The sequence below is a fragment of the Onychostoma macrolepis genome, chromosome 20 (genome assembly GCF_012432095.1).
Source record: "Onychostoma macrolepis isolate SWU-2019 chromosome 20, ASM1243209v1, whole genome shotgun sequence".
In the NCBI taxonomy this organism is placed as follows: Eukaryota; Metazoa; Chordata; class Actinopteri; order Cypriniformes; family Cyprinidae; genus Onychostoma; species Onychostoma macrolepis.
The window spans coordinates 8,304,178-8,327,324 of NC_081174.1; the positions used below are offsets into that span (position 1 = coordinate 8,304,178).

General features: G+C 36.6%; 1 protein-coding gene across 3 annotated transcripts in view; it reads right to left on the bottom strand.

Annotated features, from left to right (window-relative positions):
- Positions 1 to 7,844: 7,844 nt before the first annotated feature.
- Positions 7,845 to 23,147, bottom strand: part of flrt2 (fibronectin leucine rich transmembrane protein 2) — a 47,532-nt gene continuing 32,229 nt past the window's right edge. For 2 of the 3 annotated variants that reach the window (XM_058756917.1, XM_058756916.1), the window contains one exon: positions 7,845 to 13,655. In XM_058756917.1, coding sequence (XP_058612900.1) covers positions 11,261 to 13,249 — 1,989 coding nt within the window. In that variant the 5' untranslated portion in view covers positions 13,250 to 13,655 and the 3' untranslated portion in view covers positions 7,845 to 11,260. Of the gene's footprint in view, positions 13,656 to 16,209; positions 16,677 to 23,147 lie in introns of those variants that run through there. The other variant, XM_058756915.1, reaches the window with a different exon arrangement.

Consider the following 23,147-nt stretch of genomic DNA (forward strand, 5'->3'; position numbering starts at 1 on the left):
CAACAACAACAACAACTAATTATACTACTACTACTAGCAGCAGTTGTAGTAGTACCACCTTTTGTAGTTATAGTAGTAAACTACTGTATATGACTACTATAGTAGATGTATACTACTACAGCTACTTTTACTATTACAACTAGAATTAATTGTTGTTAGTAGTAATCCATACTACTTCTAGTTGAACTACTATTATGAGTACTAATGCAACTACTTCAACTAGTAGTTGTAGTAAACTGCATGATTGCTATTATTTAAAAAAGCCACACAACGATAATAATGACTGTGAGAAAGTCTCATAATGAACAAATATAAGCACTTTCAATCCAATATGCCATGCCCTCTTATAATGTTACAGTGTTTCCAGATGCACTCTGCATGTTAGAATGGAAACTAAGATTCAATTTAATTCGAATTTGTATTCCTAGTTTAGTTTCAAACGTTCTGTCTAGCCCTTCTGAACAGCATTGGCGAGCTCACATAGAAAATCTCTGCTAAATAGAATGTCATTACCTAACTGTTTCCATCTGAGTGAAATTTCAAAAACAAATCTCAATGTCCTTCAAATATCAGTAGGCAGAATTTAAGTCCCTGCCAAACATTTGTGAATGAATCCAGAGACCATTTCTTTTTGCTTTTAAATGAGTATAAATCTCCTGCAATTATCTCTCTTTCTTCATCTGTTGGTACATTATGAAGTCGGCCAAACCTCATAATGTGACATGTAATGCAAAATATACACAGTATTAAATATAAATATATATTGGTGCCACTACATCCACAATTTATTGTAAGAAGAACCTGGAAGAATAAACGACACTGATTCTGCAGAAATTGATACAAATCAGGCTAAATATATATATATATTTAGCCTGTGTGTGTGTGTGGGGGTTGTTTGTGGAACTTAAATATGTGTTGGCTGACTGTACAGACTCTCCACTTAAAGCAAATGTATCTTCCTGACCCTTACTGCTGTAACATACCATCATGCATTTCTCATGGGACCGTGTTTTCAGCCAGAGCTGGTTCTTGTCTCGCTTCCTTGTTATGTTGATGTTTCCGTACACGTCTTCAGCAGTGCACATCCTAGATCTGTTTTTCTTTTAAAGTATGCAAGAAAAAATAAAAATGTGCCGTTCATAAGAGGCTTTATTTTTCTCATTCTGCTTGTGAAACTATTGTATTCTTTGCTGCCTGATCCAGTAATGGCCACTCATACAATATTTGCATTTTGATTTAATTTTCTTTGGTGACAAAGTATCTTCCGAGAACATAAATGCAAAATGTCTTTTCTTAGGACTTGCCGCCAAAATTAGCTCTGTTGTTATTTTCCAAGCTCTGTTTGAGAAAGTTCAACAAACAAATTTCAAGGAGAAAATGACCAAGCTCTGCTTTAACAAGTGTTTCATCTTTAGCTCTTTCAGAATGGAAATTGTTTGTCAGAGTAAATGTAATAGCAGCACTTTTCCACAAAAAAAGCTTTTTTTCTTCATGATTACACAAGCGAGGATAAAGGTAGTACTGAAGCAGGCACCAGCTTGCCTGTGAACTTAACTCCAGCTTTTCCGCAAGGAACTTTAACCTCATCTTTTCATCAGAGTTATGGTGCATCATGGGTCTTGCTCACATTGAGTGATTTGTTGAAGGTTACATCTGGTGGGTTCCACCTGAGCAGCAGCCCCGAACCCTTTCGCTACTCACACATATGGAGGGCTGCCGTTACAGACTGAATTGCACAAGGAAAGAAGTTAAATTTGTATTGTCGTGCGCCAATGGACCCTGACAGCTGGTGTGTTAATGATTTAAATGGTTTGTCACATCACGTTAAACTGGAAATGACTTTTTCATTAGAGCAAATTGAAGTGAGACAACAAAACTATAAATGTATAATTGTTGTGAAGATAAATTGTTGTATTATTTTTCTAATTCCTTCTAACATCTGCATGAGAGGATAGTTTTACATTTTCCTTAAATTGTGCCATAGTAGATGAGACCGAGGACAATTATTACAATTATAACAGAGTAAATCTATCGTGAGTCATGACACTTACTCACCACAAGCTCAGTAAAATTGTCTATTTTGGAGAAATAAGTTTTTGTTATGCATGCAGACTTTAATTTTTATAAGCATTTTACTTACGTTTGTATTTTTTTATTTTATTTTTTTTAAACAAAATCTATTTCTAAAAGACTCTGACTCTGATTCTACACACTCAGACTCACATTATGATATACTTATCATATACAAACATTATACAATGGGTAAAATAATACATGTACTTCAAGCTGTATGTTTCGCTAACTAAAAGATGGCATGAAATTATGAAAGAGTCAGAATTGCCTTCAGCCTCCCCTGTTTCAAGTTTGCCTATACTTCTATCTTATTTAATTATTTTGATTAACACATTTAGATAGCAGACATTTATCACCTTCCCAAGTTTAAATGTTTAAACTGGCAGTAGATAATTTAATTGCAGCACCTGGAGACCCACAATATGTTGAGAGAGTTAGTTATTTCCTGTTCAATCAGTATGGCAAAGAAAGTCGACTAGCAGGTCTAGAATAAGCAGCTCATTAGAGGTGAAATGCAATATTCTACAGGGTGAAATTAAATCACTCGAAATGATCCGTGCTGCGTTAATTGTCCATGATGATTCTTGATTAAACTCCTTATGTATGTACCATTAGGACAATCATGAGTGGGGATTAAACTTTCTTGCTTAATTTACTATCAGCAACAAAAATAAGATTAAACCGCTTTGAATAAGTAGCATGATTCATCTTTATTTATATAAATTCAAAAGTAATCACTGGAGTGTGACCTATTGTCATTGAATTGTTCAACCAATTTAGAAAAAAAAAAAAAAACGGGGTGGGGTTTGTCACATATTAAATGGTGTGCCAAATCAACTAGTTGACTGCTACTTTAGGCAAGGCAAGTTTATTTATATAGCACATTTCATACACAGTGGTAATTCAAAGTGCTTTACATAAAAGGAAGTGAAATAGTCATTAAAAAAATAATCACAACAATAAAAGCAAGGAATAAAAAAAAAAAAAAAATAGTAAAAACAAGGAAATTATATAAAATTTGATTTAAAATGAATTTAAAACAGTTAAGAATAGAAAATTATTATACATAAAAAACAGTGCAATCAGTTCGGACGTAGCACAGTGCTCATTCAACAAATGCACAGCTAAACAGATTAGTTTTGAGTCTGGATTTAAATGTGGCTAATGTTTTAGCACATCTGATCTCATCTGGAAGCTGGTTCCAACTGTGGGCGGCATAATAGCTAAAAGCAGACTCCCCTTGTTTTGTGTGAACCCTTGGTATTTCTAACTGACTCGATCCTAATGATCTGAGTGGTTTGTTAGGTTTATATTCAGTGAGCATATCTGCAATATAATTAGGACCTAGGCCATTGAGTGATTTGTAAATGAGTAAAAGTACTTTCAAATTAATCCTAAATGTAACTGGAAGCCAGTGTAAGGACCTGAGGACTGGTGTGATATGCTCAAATTTTCTGGTTCTAGTCAGAATCCTGGCAGCAGTGTTCTGGATGAGCTGCAGCTGTCTAATGGTCTTCTTTGGAAGGACAGTGAGGAGACCGTTACAATAATCCACCCTGCTGGTGATAAAGGCATGAATAAGTCTTGACTGGAAACAAAACATCTAATTCTTGCAATGTTTTTGATATGATAGTATGCTGATTTAGTTACTGCTTTGATATGACTACTAAAACTAAGGTCTGTCTCCAGAATCACCCCAAGACATTTGACTTGATTTTTAGTTGTTTGACCCCTAGAGTCAAGGCATGCATTCACCTTGAGAACTTCATCTTTGTTTCCAAATGCAATGACTTCAGTTTTCTCCTTGTTTAACTGAAGAAAGTTCTGGCACATCCAACAGTTTATTTCATCAATGCATTGGCAGGAGTCAATGGGGCTGTAGTCATTTGTAGATAAGGCTAGGTAAATATGGGTATCATCAGCATAGCTGTGATAGGCAATTTGGTTCTCTCTCATTATTTGACTTAGTGGGAGCATATACAGGTTAAACAAGAGTGGTGTAAGAATTGAGCCTTGTGGGACTCTGCATGTCATGGAAGTCCACTTAGACTTATGCTCTCCTATACTCACAAAATAACCTATAGTGATAACCTATTACCTATGATAATAACATAGTTTAGTTGTAGGAAAGAAAGTACTAAATGCCTATTTCATTTTCCAGGAAAACTATTTAGCACACTAAAGCTATAGAGCAATTTATAAATTCCCCTACAATAATTTGTATGCATAAACCTTATTTAATAAATGCATATACATAGCTTCCTCATTAGCAGCAGTTTCTTTGGGCCGCTATACGTATAGTAAGCTATCCGCCATACTGGAACAAACAAAGTAGGTCTGTGAACACTTGAAAACAAGTTGACTGTGTCTGCAACCATATATATGAATATCTATATCTGTAATTGACTTCAGCAGATGATTTTGCTAAACTAACACAATACAACCAGATGAAGGTGTTAGCTAACATGATATCAAAAAGTTACCATAGTTTAAAAAACAGTAATATTGAGTTAATACGTGTTAAAGCACAAACCAACACATTCTCACCTGTAAAAGATTATCCCATTTCTTTGCCAGTTGAAATCTTGGTGATTTTTACAACCCAAAGCTGTGCAATGTTGTGGAATCTTGGAAAACTCATTGATTTGTACTGAGAGTGACGACACCATGTTGACCGTTCCAAGATGGAAGACGCGTCTACGTGTCTAGAGCTGTCGAATGTGGCATCTACATGCACATATCTATGGTTTTTGGCACCTGCGCATCCCAACTTTTCCAATTGTACCTTGACTGTTTAATATTTTTTGACCTATGATTCCATTTTAAGGCATGTTTCACTCAGTGAAGCTTGACAATGTTAAAAACTTGTTTGTCAGTGTGAAATTCGGAGCAAGCTGTTTTTAGACAGTCCTGCTAAAAAGGCTTTTCAAACCATTTTGTAGAAATGCCAGATGTCATTGCTTATAGAAAAAAGAAAAAAAAAAAAAAAAGAAAAAAAAAAAACATCCATCCATTTTGTTGACATTCTTTTTGGGAAGGAAAAGACTGAAAAATACAAAGAACAGGGGAAAAAAAATAAAAAAATCTGTTTATATGGGAGAGAAACTTGCTCAAAGATTGTTTATCGGGTTATACGAAATATCAGCATCAGCTTGTGGTGCCACCAGAACGCACTGTCACAAAGTGTAAAAACAGACACAAACACTGCAGCGTATTTACAAGTTGTGATACAAGTTAAAAAGATGACAGAACAGGCACGGAAAGAGGCAAAACTATGGTTTTGCATTTTAATGTGCAACACAACCCATATATTTGTCAAAATTCTTATTTATTCAGACTTAGCAGTTGGAACAAGACTGCTTCAGGATTTGCGATTGCTCAGCTCTGTTTGATTCCACTTATTTCCAACATGAAAATAAGCTTATGTTGATTGATTTAGCAGAACCATTGGATATTCGGTCTAGACAGCTTAAAAACATGTACTCATACTCCATGTAACAATAAAATTGCATCTAAACCGTCCTACGAGGGCTTCCTACTAAAACAGGACAATTGTGCGCGATCGATGGTGGCTTCTGCTCTGCGTAATAATTGCAACAGTGTTCAATAAAGTCAACCAGACAAAGGACCACTGACCTGGCATATTACCCCAGAGAACAGGAAGACTCATTTTAGCCTTCAGCTCTTCTCTGTGAATAAGAAGACTCAGGGGGACCAGCATCAATTCATAGAAAATACACCACCTCGCAATTCCTTTCAAATAGCATATTATCCATTTCTGAATCCTCTCGGTATGAAAGCAACAAAGATGACTTTTCTTTGCTTCAAGGAAAAACATGGAACTGAGAAGTATATTTTACAAGGAGAATCAGGCTTGCTGACTCTGCTGCTATAGGACTCTGAGGCAATATTTAAAATATTTTTTTAAATAAAACTAAGCGTAGATGTGGGACATTTTTTTTTTCCCCCTTTTCAGGAAGAACATATTTGAGGCCACTTGGTACAATTCATCAAAGCAGTAAAATTCATATTTTATGAGGCCGCGGTATTCAGGACGACAATCCGCACCTTTATGACCAAAGGCCGTGAAAAGTTCTCACAATCATAGTGAAACAGAGAAACACAGCCAATCGCTGGCTCTCGGGACATAGGATTGACCATAACCTTGAAGTTGTGCTTCTCATTGTAAATTGGCCCCGGAGAAAGAGTTTGAGTGTATAGGCTGAGGTGGAAACATGAGAAGAAACCTTATCAAAACAGTACAAGACAAGTATCGCTAGCCATTTAAAAGGTTTGTAAACAAATCTTTTACAATATATTTGGGAGTGTCATTTCTAAATATGTGCAAAACTACATATAGTATGTGTTGTCTCAACAACTGAAGCTGGTAGGCTGGATTTGGCTTCTCCAAACCCTGATAATCTTTAGAGGTTAGATTTTGCATTTTAATTGACATTTTTTAACATGACTTTTTGTATTCTATGGTGGCTTTATTGTGGTTTTCAGTCAGTACTCTGCCTTAAGTTTTTATATTTTGATATTATGGGATCTTTTTGTAGAGCACTTTGGTCAGTCTTGTGGCTGTTTTTAAATGTGCATTATAAATAAATTGAACTTAAAATTGAACCAATCAGACATTTTTCCAAAAGGGCATTTACATAAGATATATTCTTGCATTTGACAAAAACAAACAAACAAACAAAAAAAGCTGGATGGAGCATAATGCGGGGAGGTTTTTTTTTAAATTTATTTTAATTTTTTTGCTGCACTCTTTGTAACTTGGCAAAATGTGACTCAGTGGCCAAAGATGTCCATCTGGTTGTAGAGTTTTAGAAAGGATGAATTTTTAAAGATGCAACTATTAAGAGGGTTTTACTATCCAAACTAAATCACAGCAGCTGTCGTCAGTAGCTCATCCTTGTCTCATTAGTGTCTGTAGATATTGATATTGATATCAGATATATATATATTTTTTTTACAATTTAACATACACCGAAACATACAATATAAACATATTGGCAGCGTCTACAGTGTAAAAATGTTTACCTATACAGTTTTACAAATCTTTATAAATTGTATATATATACATATATTTCTTACATTTTACTATTATATATAATAGTATAATATAGAGTTATTATAGAGTTACTATTATACAGCAGATGGGGAACATTATTTTTGTCTAAGGAAGTAAATTATGGATTCATCCTTACATACAGCTTTCATATATCTTCTGAAAACTATAAAACTATAGATTTAATTATGTTTATTATTATTTTATGGTGGAAACAAAATCAAAATTTCAATGTAATGCTACTGAATTTAATGTGAGTGATTAAATACAATAAAATAACTTAACATCCATGGATTTCACCCTATAAAACCTATACTGTATCATTTGATACACAAATTGCTAAGGCCTCTTTGATGGAAAAACCTATTGTATATCTACTACATTCCTTCTGTCATCTGATTGATAGTTTATACTATCATTATAAACAGTTTATATAGTAATACTGTATATCAATATATGATATCAATAGTTCATATGTCAGGCTTTACTGGATCAATATTTTTAAAACCTTTGTACATCTATAATGTAAAATGGTTACATTTCAGCTTTAGCTTGTATGCTGTTAATAATTTATGTTTCAGTATATGTGCAGCATGTGAAACAGTTTGCTCAGACCTCATCCTTTGAGCAATTTAGACTATTTAAGAAGAAGTATAGCAAAAAACAAACAAAAAACAAAAAAAAAACAACATACTAGCCTACACGTTTGGACATCTACAGGTACAATATGTTAATAAATGGATCACACACATTTTGAAAAATAAGAAAGTGAGATTTGTCTGTAATGGACAAGATCATCGGTCAATTCTGATGGCTCCTTTATTTTCAAAAAAAAAAAAAAAAAACAAAGCTCGGTTTCTCTATTTACAACTTGTGCAAAAACATTTAAAGGTTTCAAGGACTTTACATTGTAAGTTCATTTCAAGGCACATACATGGGACAACAACAACAGTTTAGTAGTGGAAACAAACGAAAGAAATTAAATGTACATAGCAATCAAAAATTACTTTGGTTCCCAATGGATTCTACTTGCAAAACCCAGCTTACAGACCAAACAAATCACCATATGTGAAAAGCAGAATCACTCCCCATCTTAAACATGAAGAAAAAAGACCCAAATGCTAAAACACATGAAACATTGTGGTTGTTGTTAAACCTGTCCCGGTTTTCAGGTTTCCGTTAGAATGAACAGCCACAAAGTAACCGATTCACCACTATGTCAACTGATGTGCTGAAGTCTGTATTAAATAAGTTTTAATAGTGAATATATATACCAAATTGCACATGTGAGAAAACCTTTCAAAACATAATGAAAAATAGATTATTTCAAAAAAAGAAAGAGTGAAAGGGACACAAAGATCAAAGACGAATTCAGCCACATTTGTGGTAGTGCTTTGTTCAGACTGACCTCACAGTCATTTAGAGTAATTATTCCAAACCAAATCAATGTGCTTTTTCAAGAGACGGATTGACTGTTGGGTAGGATTACGGACGCAAGGCATTGCTCACAGTCCCTTTTGTGTAATACGTCCATTTGACTACAGGGCCACTACTGTGATTTTCAGCTCATCCATAGAAAATAAAGCACAATGTACGCCACACGAGTGAGGCAATGAGTCACTCTGAATCATAACACGCCATTCTTGTCTGGAGGATAGACCTTGGCTTGTTAGCAATGTCATCTATTGATGTCTGTCAGGATGCTGTTTGCAATTGCCCTTCAAAATGTGTGCTTTCCATTCAGTCCTGCCTTCAAAACGTGTAATCCACAGATCTCTGTGTAAATGATGTCAAATCCTTCACGTGAACCACATTAAGACATACTGCTGGGTTACAGTAAGGCAATAGATAAAACTGTTCAGTATGAAACATTTCTGGTTTTGGAAACGACCCAGCAAAAGCTAGCTCTGAGGACTTCGACGGAGGGAGTGATGTACTGGATAGTGGCACAAATCAGTTTCTCTGCCATTACTTTTCGCTCTGTGAAAATATGTCGGCGAGAGGCTCGGGACATATTTATCTCACTAACGGGTTAACTTTGCAGCGATTCATTTGGGTCTGCGTCACCGCAACCGCCTCCTCTCGGGGAACCTGAGCCTGACAACCGCACCGGACTTGTGTGGAGGAAGTCTGTTAAAAAGAGTTACGGGTGGCCACAGAATTTGAAATGAATTGTTAATGGTGTACACATCAGTTAAAAGCCTTCAGATGAGAAATGGAGCCCGGGGATGTTCCAGATTTCAAGGAAAAGTAGGGACGGGGTGGTCGGAGAAGCCTGCTGGGATGCTAAGGAGAAATACTTTCATGACCACAGAAGTGCAGTAGCCCTTTTTTTCTTTTCTTTTAGAAAGCATTTTGTTTGTGCCACTGAGACAAACCTTGTGGGTTGTTGGTAGTTAACCTGTGCAAGCACCAACTGTGTTAGTCACAGAAATCAAAAATTAGTTTTATTTTGAGTAATTCCAAAAGCAATTTGGATGTAAACAAGTATCCAGCGATCAAGTCTGAATCTTAATGCCAAGTTGGAGAGCGATGAAGGGTTAACTCTGACAATTAGGACCACCACCCTGACTACAAACCCCCGTCCCAGTCCTGAATCCTCCTGCCAAGTGAAAATAACCTCTGCATTTTTCCCTTTCTTGGACCAGGGATTATGCAGTGGGGGTTTGATCTCGGCCCACAAAATAAAATCTTGTCAAAGCAAGTAAAGTCTATGAGTAACAGTGCATGATAAATACTTCTCCGCAGCAAGCCTAAATTCCAAACTCGGCTCTCTGTCCTGGAAAACTGGTGCGCCATTAAAAAAAAATAGTCCTAATTGCGCTCATGCAGGGATCTGAAACTCTTTCAAAGAGAGAGTCTGGCATGTGCCAGTTCGTCTCTGTGAAAAGAGGGCTTTTGTTTAAATGTCCATTCATCATCCCACCTGATGTGATACATGATTAAAAAGGGTTTTGGTCAGTAAAGAAAAAGCTAGACAATGATGTGGATGCCGCTGTAGAATGTTCCTGATCACATTCGTGTGAGAGCACAGAAATAGAGAGGTGGAGATCTGTGTAATACCCTGGCCTAATTTGTAAATCACAGAACATGTTCAAAAAGGGCAATTTAAGTATATAAAAGGCAAATACAGATTTAAAGTTGACGTTTTTCATCGTTTTCTTATGTTTTACAATTGATAATTAAAGAAACATGAAGGAGATTACAGAGCTCCCTCAGGATATTCTAAGTTTACCACAGGGGTTTAGCTATTATATTAGCTCACTTAATGTTTGGGCTGCTAATTACTTGAAAATAAGGCTCCAGCACAAAAGCTTTTTTCCAGAAAAGTCATAATTTTAACATGCTAGAGTGTTTGTGGTTGATTTGAGCTGTTACCCTCTTTATGTACTGAGACAAGCTGCCCCCTGGTGGGCAAAATGATACATAATTATGCCCTGAAAAATGCTTGCACAGGAACCCTTCTAACCATCTCCCTACCGCATTCACCGACGTAGGCTTCTCCTTGTGAGAACTGCAGGGTGTTGAAGAGTGGTCCCTTTTCCCTTCAAATGTGATTTCCACAAAAGCTCATTTCCTGAATGACTGTTCATGCTATCTGCTGCATTAAGAAAGTGCACTTCAATTCCAAAAAAAAAACAAAAAAAAACTCAGCTTCTTTTTTTTTTCTACTGCAGCTTAATCAGCGGTGTTTTGGTTTCCTGACCACTGTGTTATCTTAACTACTGTTGTGTGAAGGGGTAGCTGTATTCTTGCACAAAGGGCATATTTTGGTTGTGTGGTTAGCAATGTTTTCAAGATCTTAAAGTGGTAGAGAGGCAAAACCTGTGGACTGCACTTGCAGCAGGTAGCCAACGTGCTTCGATTATACAAAACATCCGCAGCGTCCTTGAGCGAAACCACTTTGAGCCTCACATATTACAAAACCATTTCATATTTACTAAGAATAGAAAATATAGCAGAATTCCACATACTTGTCCACAGTATAAATTACCATGTTGACTGCACCTGGAAATATATATATATATATATGTATATATGTATACGTGTATTGTACAGTATATTGAACTACATTTTCTTTGAACAAATAGTTGTAGCATCCGTCGAAAAGCATCATGTGTGGCAGAAGTCCACACTGGGAACATTACTGCTCTTGCAGTAAGCTATGCTATTGTTACTGAGGTGACAGTCTCTGACGCCAATCCCTCCATTAGGTGTGTAGATGGGCTGAATTCTGAAGTCCCCCTTTAAAAGCTGCTCATTGTTTAGTGACACTATCTGAAAGCTCGTTTCAGTCATTTCCAGGATGGAGTTATCCTTTTTGGTGCCGGCCTCGCAGTAGTCATCTTTTCTCCTGCCACGATTGTATTTCCATTTGGATGATGACGACCTGCTTTTCTTGTGCATGTGCCAGCAAAACAAGCTTAGAAGTGTCACTAAGACCACCAACACTGCCCCACCTATCACTCCAGCCAATAGGAGTGTGGAGGTGTTGTCTTGCTGGGCAGCCTGCTCAGATTCAGAGTACGTGGATGTGGATTTGGTCTTAGCCTCAGAACAGATAGTATCCTCGCCCGGTCTGTATGTGTTGAGAGTATCCAGAACATACACGCAGATGCGGTAGATAGACCTGGGTTCTAAATTTGACAGGCTAAGCCTTCGTTGATATCCCGGGACTGTTCTTTCTCGAGTGATGTCACTCATCAAACTCTGCCCCATCTTGACCCAAGTCACTTTGTAAGCCGTCACAGTGAAGTAAGACTCCCAGCTCACGTCAATGCAGGTAGAGTTCACTACGTGAAAGGAGATTTTTAAGGGGTCTTCGTAAGGAGGCAGGGGACCGGGAGGGAAATGTGGAAATGGGGGTGTGGGGTTGGCCGAGGCGGGGTAAAAAGCAGTGGGTGAAATGGTGGTGAAGCGGGTGGTTCTGGAGGTGGTCGTGGTGATGGTGGTGGTTCTGCGGGGTGGCAATGTAGATGGATATGAATGGGTTGGCCAGGGATGCAGCACGGTGCCTGCTGGGCAGTCGATGGCATCTAAGCTGAGTTCTCGAATTACCATGCCACGCACCCTTTCTGGACTCTGGCACGTGAACCCACGGACGTTTATCGCAGAAGGCAGAGACCTGAGCCATGCAATGACCCACTTAATGTTGCAATCACACTTCCAGAGGTTGTTTCTCGCATTAAGGTGCCTCAGGCTTCTCAAGCCGTCAAAGACACCCGGTGGAAGAAACTGAAGCTGGTTGCTAGAGATATCTAGCTTCTCCAGTTTACTAAGCCCAACTAAGGCTGTCACTTCAATGGTGTCCATCTGGTTTTCCTGCAGGTTGAGCTTGGTCAGGGATGCGCCAGGGAGCAACGGTGGTGGAGTGGTGAGGGAGTTTCGAGCCAGGGACAGTTCTCTCAGGTTGACCAGGTCCTGGAAGGTTCCTGGAGCTATGCCCTCATCCTCAAGCAAGTTCCCATCAAGCAAAAGTCGCTGCAGGGTGGTGACATTCTGAAAGGCATCCTCGTCAATCTCGGCAATGCGATTCTCGTCCAAACGCAGCTCCTTGATATCTGCCGGTAATCCGATAGGAATGCTGCTCAGATGGTTTTTGGTGAGGAAAAGAAGCTTGAGGCTGACAGCCTCTCTGAAAGCCCCCTCCTCTACCCCTACGGTTGAGATGGAGTTGTCGTCCAGGTGGAGTTCCTCCAGCATGGGTAGCTGGGCAAGTGCTGCCCTGGAGATAGTCTGGATGTTGTTTTCCTGGAGGTGTAGCACTCGAATATTCCTGGGAAGGTTGACGGGAAATTCATCCAGCTGATTTCCATATAGGTAAACAGTTTCTACAGAGGCAACATTGTGTAGCTCCAATGGAAAGCCGGCATTGTTGATCTGATTGTTGTGGAGGAAGAGGGTCTTGTATCCCTCTTGCACCCCCAGAGGCACAGACGTCAGGCTCCTCTCATTACAGTAAACAAATGTTCTATCGCAGCGGCACTCCTTGGGACAGGAGGAGACGGGGCTGAACTGCACATGCAAGCTCAACAACACTGTCAACCAAAAGCGAAGAAATGAAGTCCAATCGTTATTCCAAAATCCGGCTTGAAACTCCATAGTGAAAAAGAAAGGGAGGGAAAGGAAATGGCAAGACAAAATCAGTGGTTGGAGGGAGTAAAAAGGAAATGTAACAAATCCAGCAAAATTAAGTCCTCTAAAGGATTATTCTAATGTGCAGTTAACAGATAAACCAGGAATTTGAGGAGTAATCCCTTGATAATTTCTAGTCCTTGTCTGGAGAGGTGGTCTCATTAGAGTGCATGGGTTCTCTCACTTAAGCCATCCATGCTGAAGAATCAGATCATTGCAGAACTGTTCTTGTTCACTGCAGGGCCCAAGCAGGGTGTGACTGAGAGAGTGCTGAAGCACTGAGCCACACCGTCCACCTCCCAGCCTGCTGTCAAGTGCTGATGGGCCTTAGCCCGAGCGCTTTCCGGAAGATGTGACATTTGGGTCCAGAGACCTGTTTCAAAACAAGGACAAATTAGAATACAAAAAGTGTGGATTCACAACAAAAATGCAGTAGGCCAATAAACTTTATACATTTATGTTTTTGTCCCCCCATGTTTTACACACACAAAAATGCAGGCTAATCATTAAAAAAAAAAAAAAAAATGCCTTGAAAATATTTTCTGTTTATTATATGGCTTATAGTGTCTTCACTATGGATCATATAATATTCACGTCCCCTTTGAGTGTAGCTCAGGGGGAAAAAAACAATCAAATGAGTTGAGGGAGTGGGGGTGTCCTACACAGCTCAGAGTGACGAATGCTGCCTGTCAAATTAAATGGGATTGGGGTATAATTTAACCCCTCTATCTGCAATAAATGATCAATACAGACTTTTTCCCTCCTCAATGAAAAGGTTGTGTGCTAGCTCAAGGACTCAGAATCATAATCAGAACTCATACTGAATCTACTGTATTGCTTGTATTTTGACTAAAGTTAAGATTAAAATACAAATAAGCTAAACGTGCACAATTTTTCATCTAAATAAACTTCTACATAATTGCGCATGGCAGCTGCTAGCCTTTAATCAATGCTGGAGGGAGTTTTTTTTTTTTTTTACCTTGGGGACAAAAACAGGCTTTTGTATGACATTTACATTTTGTGAAATGTGATATGTTGTAGTTAAAAATCCCAAAAGCAGTATTTATGCACAGATGCAATTAAACACTTTTCAGTCTGTCCTGTTTGTGTTTTTGTGCTTTTATTCTCACTGTGAAATAACATACTTCTTGGCATCTTGAGCCTTCAGCAAACACCTCTGCATTGGATTTTTGCTTTTGTGGCCTATACCATCTGCCTTGTTAATAGAGTTAAAACAATCAATGCCTGGCAAGAGAATGCTTGTCTTTACTAAGAGGCAAGCTATCACAGATGTGATTTAAATAAGGAAAAATACAGGCCTAATATATAAAGCCATTTAGATCTGACAAAATCATATTTCATTTTTTTTTTTTTTTTTGTGATGCCATAGAAGAAGTGTTTATGGTTCCCCAAAAGAACCCTCTAGTGAACAGTTCTTAAAATAACAGTTTTTTGTTTCTGTTCTTACTGCATTTTAATGATCTAAAGAACCTTTTTCCACTAAATAACCAATTAGAAGTTTCCATAGATGTTAAAGGTTCTTCATGGAACCATCAATGCCAAAGAAAAACCTTTAGTTTTAAGAGTTTAGCCTACAGTGTAAAAAATAAATAAATAAATAAATAAATAATAATCTGCATAATTGTAAAAAATGCTATAGTAAAAACCTGTTAATTTGTTGCCTGTGTGTTACCTTATTATATACAATGAAAAGTATGTTTGATTTAACACACAATAGTTTTACTGTAAAATATTATGTTGGAAGTAAAAAAAAAAAAAAATGTAAAAATACAAATTCAAGACAATACATGTATGTTTACAATAAAATATTGTTAAAATCTTGTTTTAAAGTTAAGTTACAAAATTGTTACTGGTGAAAAAAAAAAAGGATTAGAGACATTACCATATATTATTATATTTAATTGAAGCATTTATTTATTAAATAATGTATCTGTTCTTACTATTCTAATCACTTCTGTGCAATAGGGTATTTTATTTGACTATTTTCATACTGTTTCGTTTGTATATGCATTGTATAATGTATATTGCATTATTCATGTCATAGATAGCCTGATGTTGTTTTTTGTTTGTGTGGGTCACACTGTACTCTGTCTATACTCTATGTTTATTGGCTATTCTTCATACAAAGGCCAGTTTTGCTGAACGTTGGTTTAATCGTGGACTTCCATTTTACCACCTTTTATTTCTATGGTGCTTATAGACACTAACTATTTATCAGCTGAGAAAATATACGGTTGAAAAATGTAAAATATGCATGCATCAAAACGCCATCCCTCAATGGCTGAAACATTGTAACCATATTTTTACAAGGAATTTCTGACAACCACGGCTAAATGTAACTATTGTATTATTTATTTATTTTTATTTTATTTTATTTTTTACAGTGTGTCTTAACCAAAACGCATGCTCGCAGACAAAACAAAATGAGCAAAGACAAAACAACACTGAAAGTTTGAATCGTAGGAGACATTTCGAGGCGGATAAGGTGAACTTGAGAGAGCAGCGAAGCTGTTGATGTGAATGAATAATCACTAGATGGTAGGCTACTGAGAGCCGAGCGTAAGTAAAAGAGAAACGATGCTACGACGCGCTTGATGTTTGACCAGATAAACCGCTTTGGTTATCCACTATTTACCCTAAATATGTTATCTGAGATGTTGAAATGCTGACAAGCCTTTAGTCTAACCTACGAACGCAGCAGTTTGCGGAAAAGTGAAAGCCCATAGTTACAGCAGAATAGTTTCGGACAAAATGCCTGGGAACTGTGCAACTTAGTCATTCGTATGCAAAGGAACACTTTTAACTTAAAATACGGTTATCAATTATAACCTATCCCTGTAGTTAGACGGGTAAATGGACCTCATCCAGCAGAATAAACGCATTTGTCTCCAACAAAATCAGCCTACCTTATCAAACATGATTTTATCCGTATAATTAAACAACATTGAGCACTTGTCCCCCTCTTCTTGTTCTTCATGCGCTCGGTGGAATAGACGGGACGCACAGATCCAACGCCATTCCCGTAACATACTGTTCTACCGAATCGGTTCCGAGCTCCTCTCCGCCCGCGGCTCCTCCGGACAGCATACTGACTCCCGTTTGGAGAGCTCAGTGTCCGCGCTCACTACTTTTTGCCGAAGCGACTCCCTCTGTTCCTCTTTCCACGGCTGAGCCCTCGTTTAAACCTTTAATTTACACCAAATTCACATTTGCAAAATCCACTTTTTCCAGGAGTCGGTAAACTCGCCGAAAAAGCCCAAAAAACATCCACGACCCCGCGTATCATACCATCACACTTCGTGAAAGAAAAACGCAAGAGTTCGCCGATTTATCTCCGAGAGATGTTTACAGAGGAAAACTGCGCTGGTAATGATCTGTTCACTGCACACCTCCGACTCTCTCTCTCTCTCTCTCTCTCTCTCTCGCGTTCGGTCGGTCCTCCCACACTGTCCTGAGTAAAGAGATTACAGGCTGGGGTGGAATGACACTTACATTTTAACTTCCACTTCTCTGTTTAAGGATATGAGCTTGATTTTCGTGCTGATATGTTTAGATTTGTACCAATTATATCACCAAGTGAAATTACACCATAACGCTATTTGCCAATAAATAGTCTAGTTTTTTATGAATTTGTGTGTGATTCATATGGCAACTAACTAACTAACTAACTAACTAACTAACTGACCTTAACATACTAACTAAATAAGTTCCACCTATATATATATATTTTTTTTTTTTTTTCTGCCACATAATTATTTTTTTTTCTTCTTTTTTGCAATTGAAAAATATATTTCTTACAACTGTTTATATCTTGCTTCTTTATCTCGCACTTCTGACATTTTTCCTCAGAATTCTGAGTTTACATCTCGCAGTTAATAACTCACAGTTGCAAGACATAACCTTGCAGGTCTGAAAAATAAAAATCTGATTGTGAGTTTACATTTTGCAAGTCTGACGTTTTGTTTTTCATCAGAATTCTGTGTTTACGTCTCACTATTAATAACTTGCAATTCTGAGAAAAAAAAAAAAAAAAAAATATATATATATATATATATATATATATATATATATACACAAGGTCTGGAATTTTTGTGATATAAACAAGAAAGTGCAAATTTGAATTTTGATATAAAAAGTCGCAATTACCTCGATATGCAAAATCATCATAAATGTATCATTAGGGTTGCAAAGGGGTGGAACATTTCCGGTAAATGTCCGGAAACTTTCCAAAAATCCCTGGAAGATTAAAATTTGAATAATTTAAAAAAATCCTGCAAAGTTTCCAAAATTTCTGGATTGTTTCTGAAATGTACTGGAAATGTTCCACCTTTTTTGCAACCCTAAGTATCATACAAGAGGTAAGATAAGCTTTAGTCAAAATTCAAGTAATTTCTCACTGAAAATTTTAACATTATACCTACAGTAGTTTGCAGGATTCATAAAAGAAGTGGCGATGTCAGACACACAAAATAATTGAGTTGGATGTTTTGAATGAATTCATAAGCTCTTTATCCCACACAAACTCCTAGATTAATTCATTTTGCCCCACTTTCCTATCATGAATGTAACTTTTATAGTCCATCTCTGTTTCACATTAAGTTATTAACATTTTATCCAGATGTTTTCCATTATCTCGTGGTGGCTGAGACAAACTTAAGGGAATCTCGCTTTTTCTCTCTGCCTGTGTTTGAAAAGCAAAGACAGCTGTCTTGCTACCCAGTTAGTCATTGACTTGACAGGTGCCGTGTTTGTATGAAAGCACCTTCTAAGGTAACTGCTTTCAGACAGTCTTCCAATAACATCATGTCTAATAATGTACAACAAATTCAAGTGAGCTTTAGAGATTTCCAAGCAAATATTCAGAGCCTGCTATGTTTATTTCTCAGAACTGAAATAAAGGAAAACACATTCATTTATTGATTTACTCTTTTCAGTTGTTCCTTCTGGCACCACTTGTACTACATATCTTAGTAAGCAATTACCAATCAATATTAACAGAAATGTGTATGTATACTGTATGCTTATGTGCCTTGTTGCCTTCCTACTTCCATATACTGCTTCTCTCTCCCTCTCTCCAAGGCTCAAGGCAGCGTAACGTTCATTAACTATTCACTCACTGGCATGAAAGACGCACAGAATGTGCCGATACTGCACTCTGTCAGACTATACATTTTAATTAGGACCAGATTACTGTAAACGCGACATGATATTTAAATAGAAGCCGACTAACAGTGAAGGGACAGCTTGACGTCGGCCTATATCCAGTGGGAGGGAAAGCTCCACACACTTATTAGGACCCGAGTGATTTGGCAATCAATTTGCGATCGTTAGATTAAATGACAAGGAAGGGCAGAGAATTATAATTGTTGAACACTGAGAAATGAGAGTGTCTCCCTCTTTATTGAAAATAAATTGATCCTAGTATCCGAGTTCTATCGTATCATGTTGCGAAGAGCCCTTTTAGTGACTTTCCAGATGTCTTTTTTATTTATTTTTATCTTCTAAATGGCAGTGATTGACTGCTTCGTCCTTCTCAGTCCACAAAATTTAATTTTAACATAAATCTGTCTGCCATACAGACAATGAATTATATACTGAACCCAAAAATATGCAGAAGTAAAATGATAGGCTACCATATTTTACATGGAATCACATACTGAGGGAAGAAAAAAAAAAAAAAAACACTGTCTTGTGTGATAGTAAGGAATCTGCGAAGGCGGTCAGACCCTAAAAAGTCTCATAATGCACCATAAAAAAGCAAAAATTAATGTATAAAATATTTTATATTCATAGAGTTCAAACAAAACTGAAAATTGTAATTAACTCTCATGTCAAACAAACCTGTACACTCAAAATAAAGGTTCTTTGCTGGCATCTATGGTTCTACAGATCAACTTTTCTTTAAAGGTTCTTTGTGGAACCAGATGCCAACAAAGAACCTTTTTGAGCAGTGAAAGTTTCCATGGATTTCATAGTGGAAAAAAAGGTTCTTCAGATGATTAAAATGTGTGTCATACAGAAAAAAACAAAAACAATGTTCTTTTAAGAACTGTTTACTGAAAAGTTACAGAGGAACTCATAATGGTTCTATGGCATTGCTGCAAAAATATTCTTTTGGAACCTTTATTTTTAAACTACTTTTTTAGTCTTTCTTTGTGGCATACAAAAATAAATGAATTAATGAATGAATGAATAAATAAATAAATGTTTTTTTTTAAATTTTTTTTTTTATTACATTTAATAATTGTTCTAATTATTTCACAATAGAGACATGCACAGCACGCCAATAATAGCAACATAGAATAAATATATTGTAATCAGATTCAGAACTTTATTTATTTATTTATTTATCAATCAGAATTCAAGCTTAAGCATTTAAAGTGGAAAACAACATAATTACTATAATAATAAAAAGTTATTGTGTGTGAGTGCAGATGCTAATATAGTTATTGTTATGGGTGTGAACGGGCCTTAAGTTTCTCAAGTGAATGGAAATGGAAGTCAAGCTGTGAAGTTGTTGATAAACACTGGCTAAGTGGGTGACCACATAATCATTTTGTATATAATTGAGTCAAATATTTAGTAGATAGTAGCCTTGCTAATAGCAGAATTCATGTTCACAATACTCTGCTCTCTAGTTCTCTATGTTGTAAATCAATATGAGACACAGCGCTACATTACCAGAATGGATTGCAATACTCACAAGACAGAAGGTTTTCTGAAGTATTCGGTCATGCCTTTCAGTTTCATAATACGACAGTGGCAGAGGCACAATTTACAGCTCCTTTTATGCAAGTGTAGGAATTTCTTTTATTTTCTTATTGCTTTTAATGAACCACATGGCCCTTCAGCAGGCAGCTACTCAAATAAACAAATGCCGATCTATTGCGCATAGGAGTTTTAATAGTCTGAAGTGTTCAAAGGGAAACTACGAAAACTCGTGCAATTTATATTCCCCGTCACACTGTGAAAATTGCACAGATCCTTTTCCTTAAGACCACCTACATCATAGTATAATACGATAACATTTGAACTGATCTTTTATTACCTCTACTGCAGTATGTCAGTATCCAGGACTTTTAAGTGCTAAATATTTAATAGCTGATACCACACTAACACTTTGTGGCTGAAAGCACCTAAGAGTTTGCTGATTTGAAATGTTCACAGTGTAATTTCAAGTTCAATTCAAATGGCCACATAGCGTTATCTTTATTGTGCATGTCTCAGAAATCCAAAATTGTTGATAGGGATGCTGTATTGCCATGTGCAGGATCCTTAAACACTCTTTTGGAGTCACACATATATTTTATTAAAGGATATTAAGATTTGTTTTGGTGATAAAGTACTGTTTTTGTTATGAATCGGTTGAGTATATATATATAGTTTATATATTTAAATTGATATTCCATTGCATTCAATTGAATGAAAAATTATTTTACAAAAAGACGAAAAGTAAGCTATCATCTTTGAAGAAAATGTTAATATTATTTTTTTATATTTATTGTGTAAAAATTATTTCTATTTTTAGACGCATCATGACTATTCCTCAATTCATATAATTTCCACAATGACCAGTGGTTTTGCTATTAATATTTAATCTGCACACAGCAGCTGAGAGCAAACACTAACACCATCTCTATTGCCAAATGTATTATTCTATTAGTCTTACGTAAATATTTTTGACTCATATCACATCTGATAAAAATGTTCCACTGCAGATAGATTTGACTGGAAATAGGTTTCAGGTCACATTTATTCTGCTGGTTGAGCACTCAGTGGGTGTCTGGGAGGCAAAGCTTAAAATCTGGATCAAAGCCCTTGCTCACTGACCCCTCTGGACCCAATCCACAATTGGAGTACTACAGAGAGAGAAAAAATGCCCACTCGTGCTCCTGACCAGCATGCATTGCACTTTTACATTATATGCGGTATAGTAGATTTGCATGTTTATGTGTTGTAATCGATTTCTGGTGGCTCTCTGGCCTGTTTAATGACTAATATAAGTCTAGTCTGAATCAATGCGATGTCAAAAAAATCAAAATTACTTTTGTGAAATTACACGCATGATGGTTTTAGTGTTGAATGAATCTTTGAGATTTTTGAGCAGCTTTGCATATATGGGCTTAAGATAATTTATTTAATTATTTAAATAATTGCTGATTTTTCTCAGCTCCTTAATTCCGTTGCACTTACAAACACCTTTACAAGACGGTCAAAGTACAAGTTTTCAATGGGCCCCGAACCTCTTTCACAAGAGGACAGTCAAAGTATGCAATGTTTCAGTCGGCCGAGCGAGACAAGCTTCGGCAAGCTGTAAAAACAGGGTCTAGCAACAAGCGAGGCCTTGTTTTTTTTCTGCCGACTTGGCGGAGAAAGACAGTGAGACAGAGGTCAGAGAGGCAGCCGGAGGATGGGTCTTATCCAGGGCCCTAATCCTGCCGGGAGCTCTGCCGTTTGAAGTCACATCTGCTGCAAATTTCCCTCCGCCGAGCTCAGGCAGAAGGAAGTCTTAAGTCTGAGGGGGGTGAGTTTCCCCTGGTGGTGCTGAGACGCCTCAACACTCATCCTGGGTCACCTGCACTGGACCTGTATTCACACGGCTCAGTGTTTTATTGTTCTCAGAGGAAGTGCTGAGCTAGAATCAGATGGTCGACGCTGCTGCGTTGTGGGAATGATTACACTGTGTGGTAACATTTTGCATTACAGTGTTCATGTTACATGTTAATATAATGGATTATTGTAGCAATGAAAGGCTAGCAAAGAGTAGTTGGGTGTTCTTTAATATATATATATATATATATATATATATATATATATATATGGTACTAACCTACATTAAAAATGTATTAATTTGTATTGTACATTATTGCATTTTTAAATAATTATTGAATAATTATAATATTTTGGTAAGTTTTTTTTGTGTGTTTTTTTTTTATTGTGGTAACAATCAACAATTCTACCACTAATAAATTTGCATCATGGAAATGCTAGCTAAAATTAAATGTATAAAGACATACTTTTTAATGTATTTGATAGTTATGTATTTTTATTTTTCAAAGTTATTGTTATTTAAACATATATTAAATAACACAGGGGTACAAAGAGGAGAAAACAGTTTATCTGGAAAATTATACAAAAAAAAAAAAAAATGTTAACAGTTCTATGCTTTTCTGTTTTTATATATTTAAACAGACCTATAATCATTTTGCAATTCAATGAGAAATAAAGAAAACTTGTATTTGTTTGCTGACCTTTTTACTTTAATTTGGTAAAAACAACTTGTATGGTCATAATAATAATTATCATAATAAATGCTCAACTGTTTTGGATATAATTCCAGCAAAACATAACCTACAACTGACCATAAATGAACCATAAATGAAAAACAAGCCCATATAGCTTATAATAAGCAGACGTAGAATGGCAACATAGGACAGTATTTACTGTATATACACTGATGAACTAAAGATTGAAATGAATGAGTGAGAGTGTAAAAAGTATGTTTAAAGACAATGTGTGTTCTCAAGGCACAAAAATGCCATAGTTTAAGTTTTTTGTTTGTTTGTTTGATTTTTTTGCCATGTGATGAATATTGTAAAGTATGATTGAACATGTATTAATCTGAATATTTGTGTATGATTTTAGTGACAGGATTGATCTGATCCTTGGTTAGCACTCACATTCCTGACCTCTTTTGTATACGCTAACATTACTTACTATGAGGTCTCAGGTGCAGTGGCTTCAGGGTATTTGCGTGCCTGAGTCATTATTCATGATTGGCCCAGGCCAATATCTAATATCCCCAAGGGTAATTCTTCACTCATAAATGTATCTGCTTGTGTCT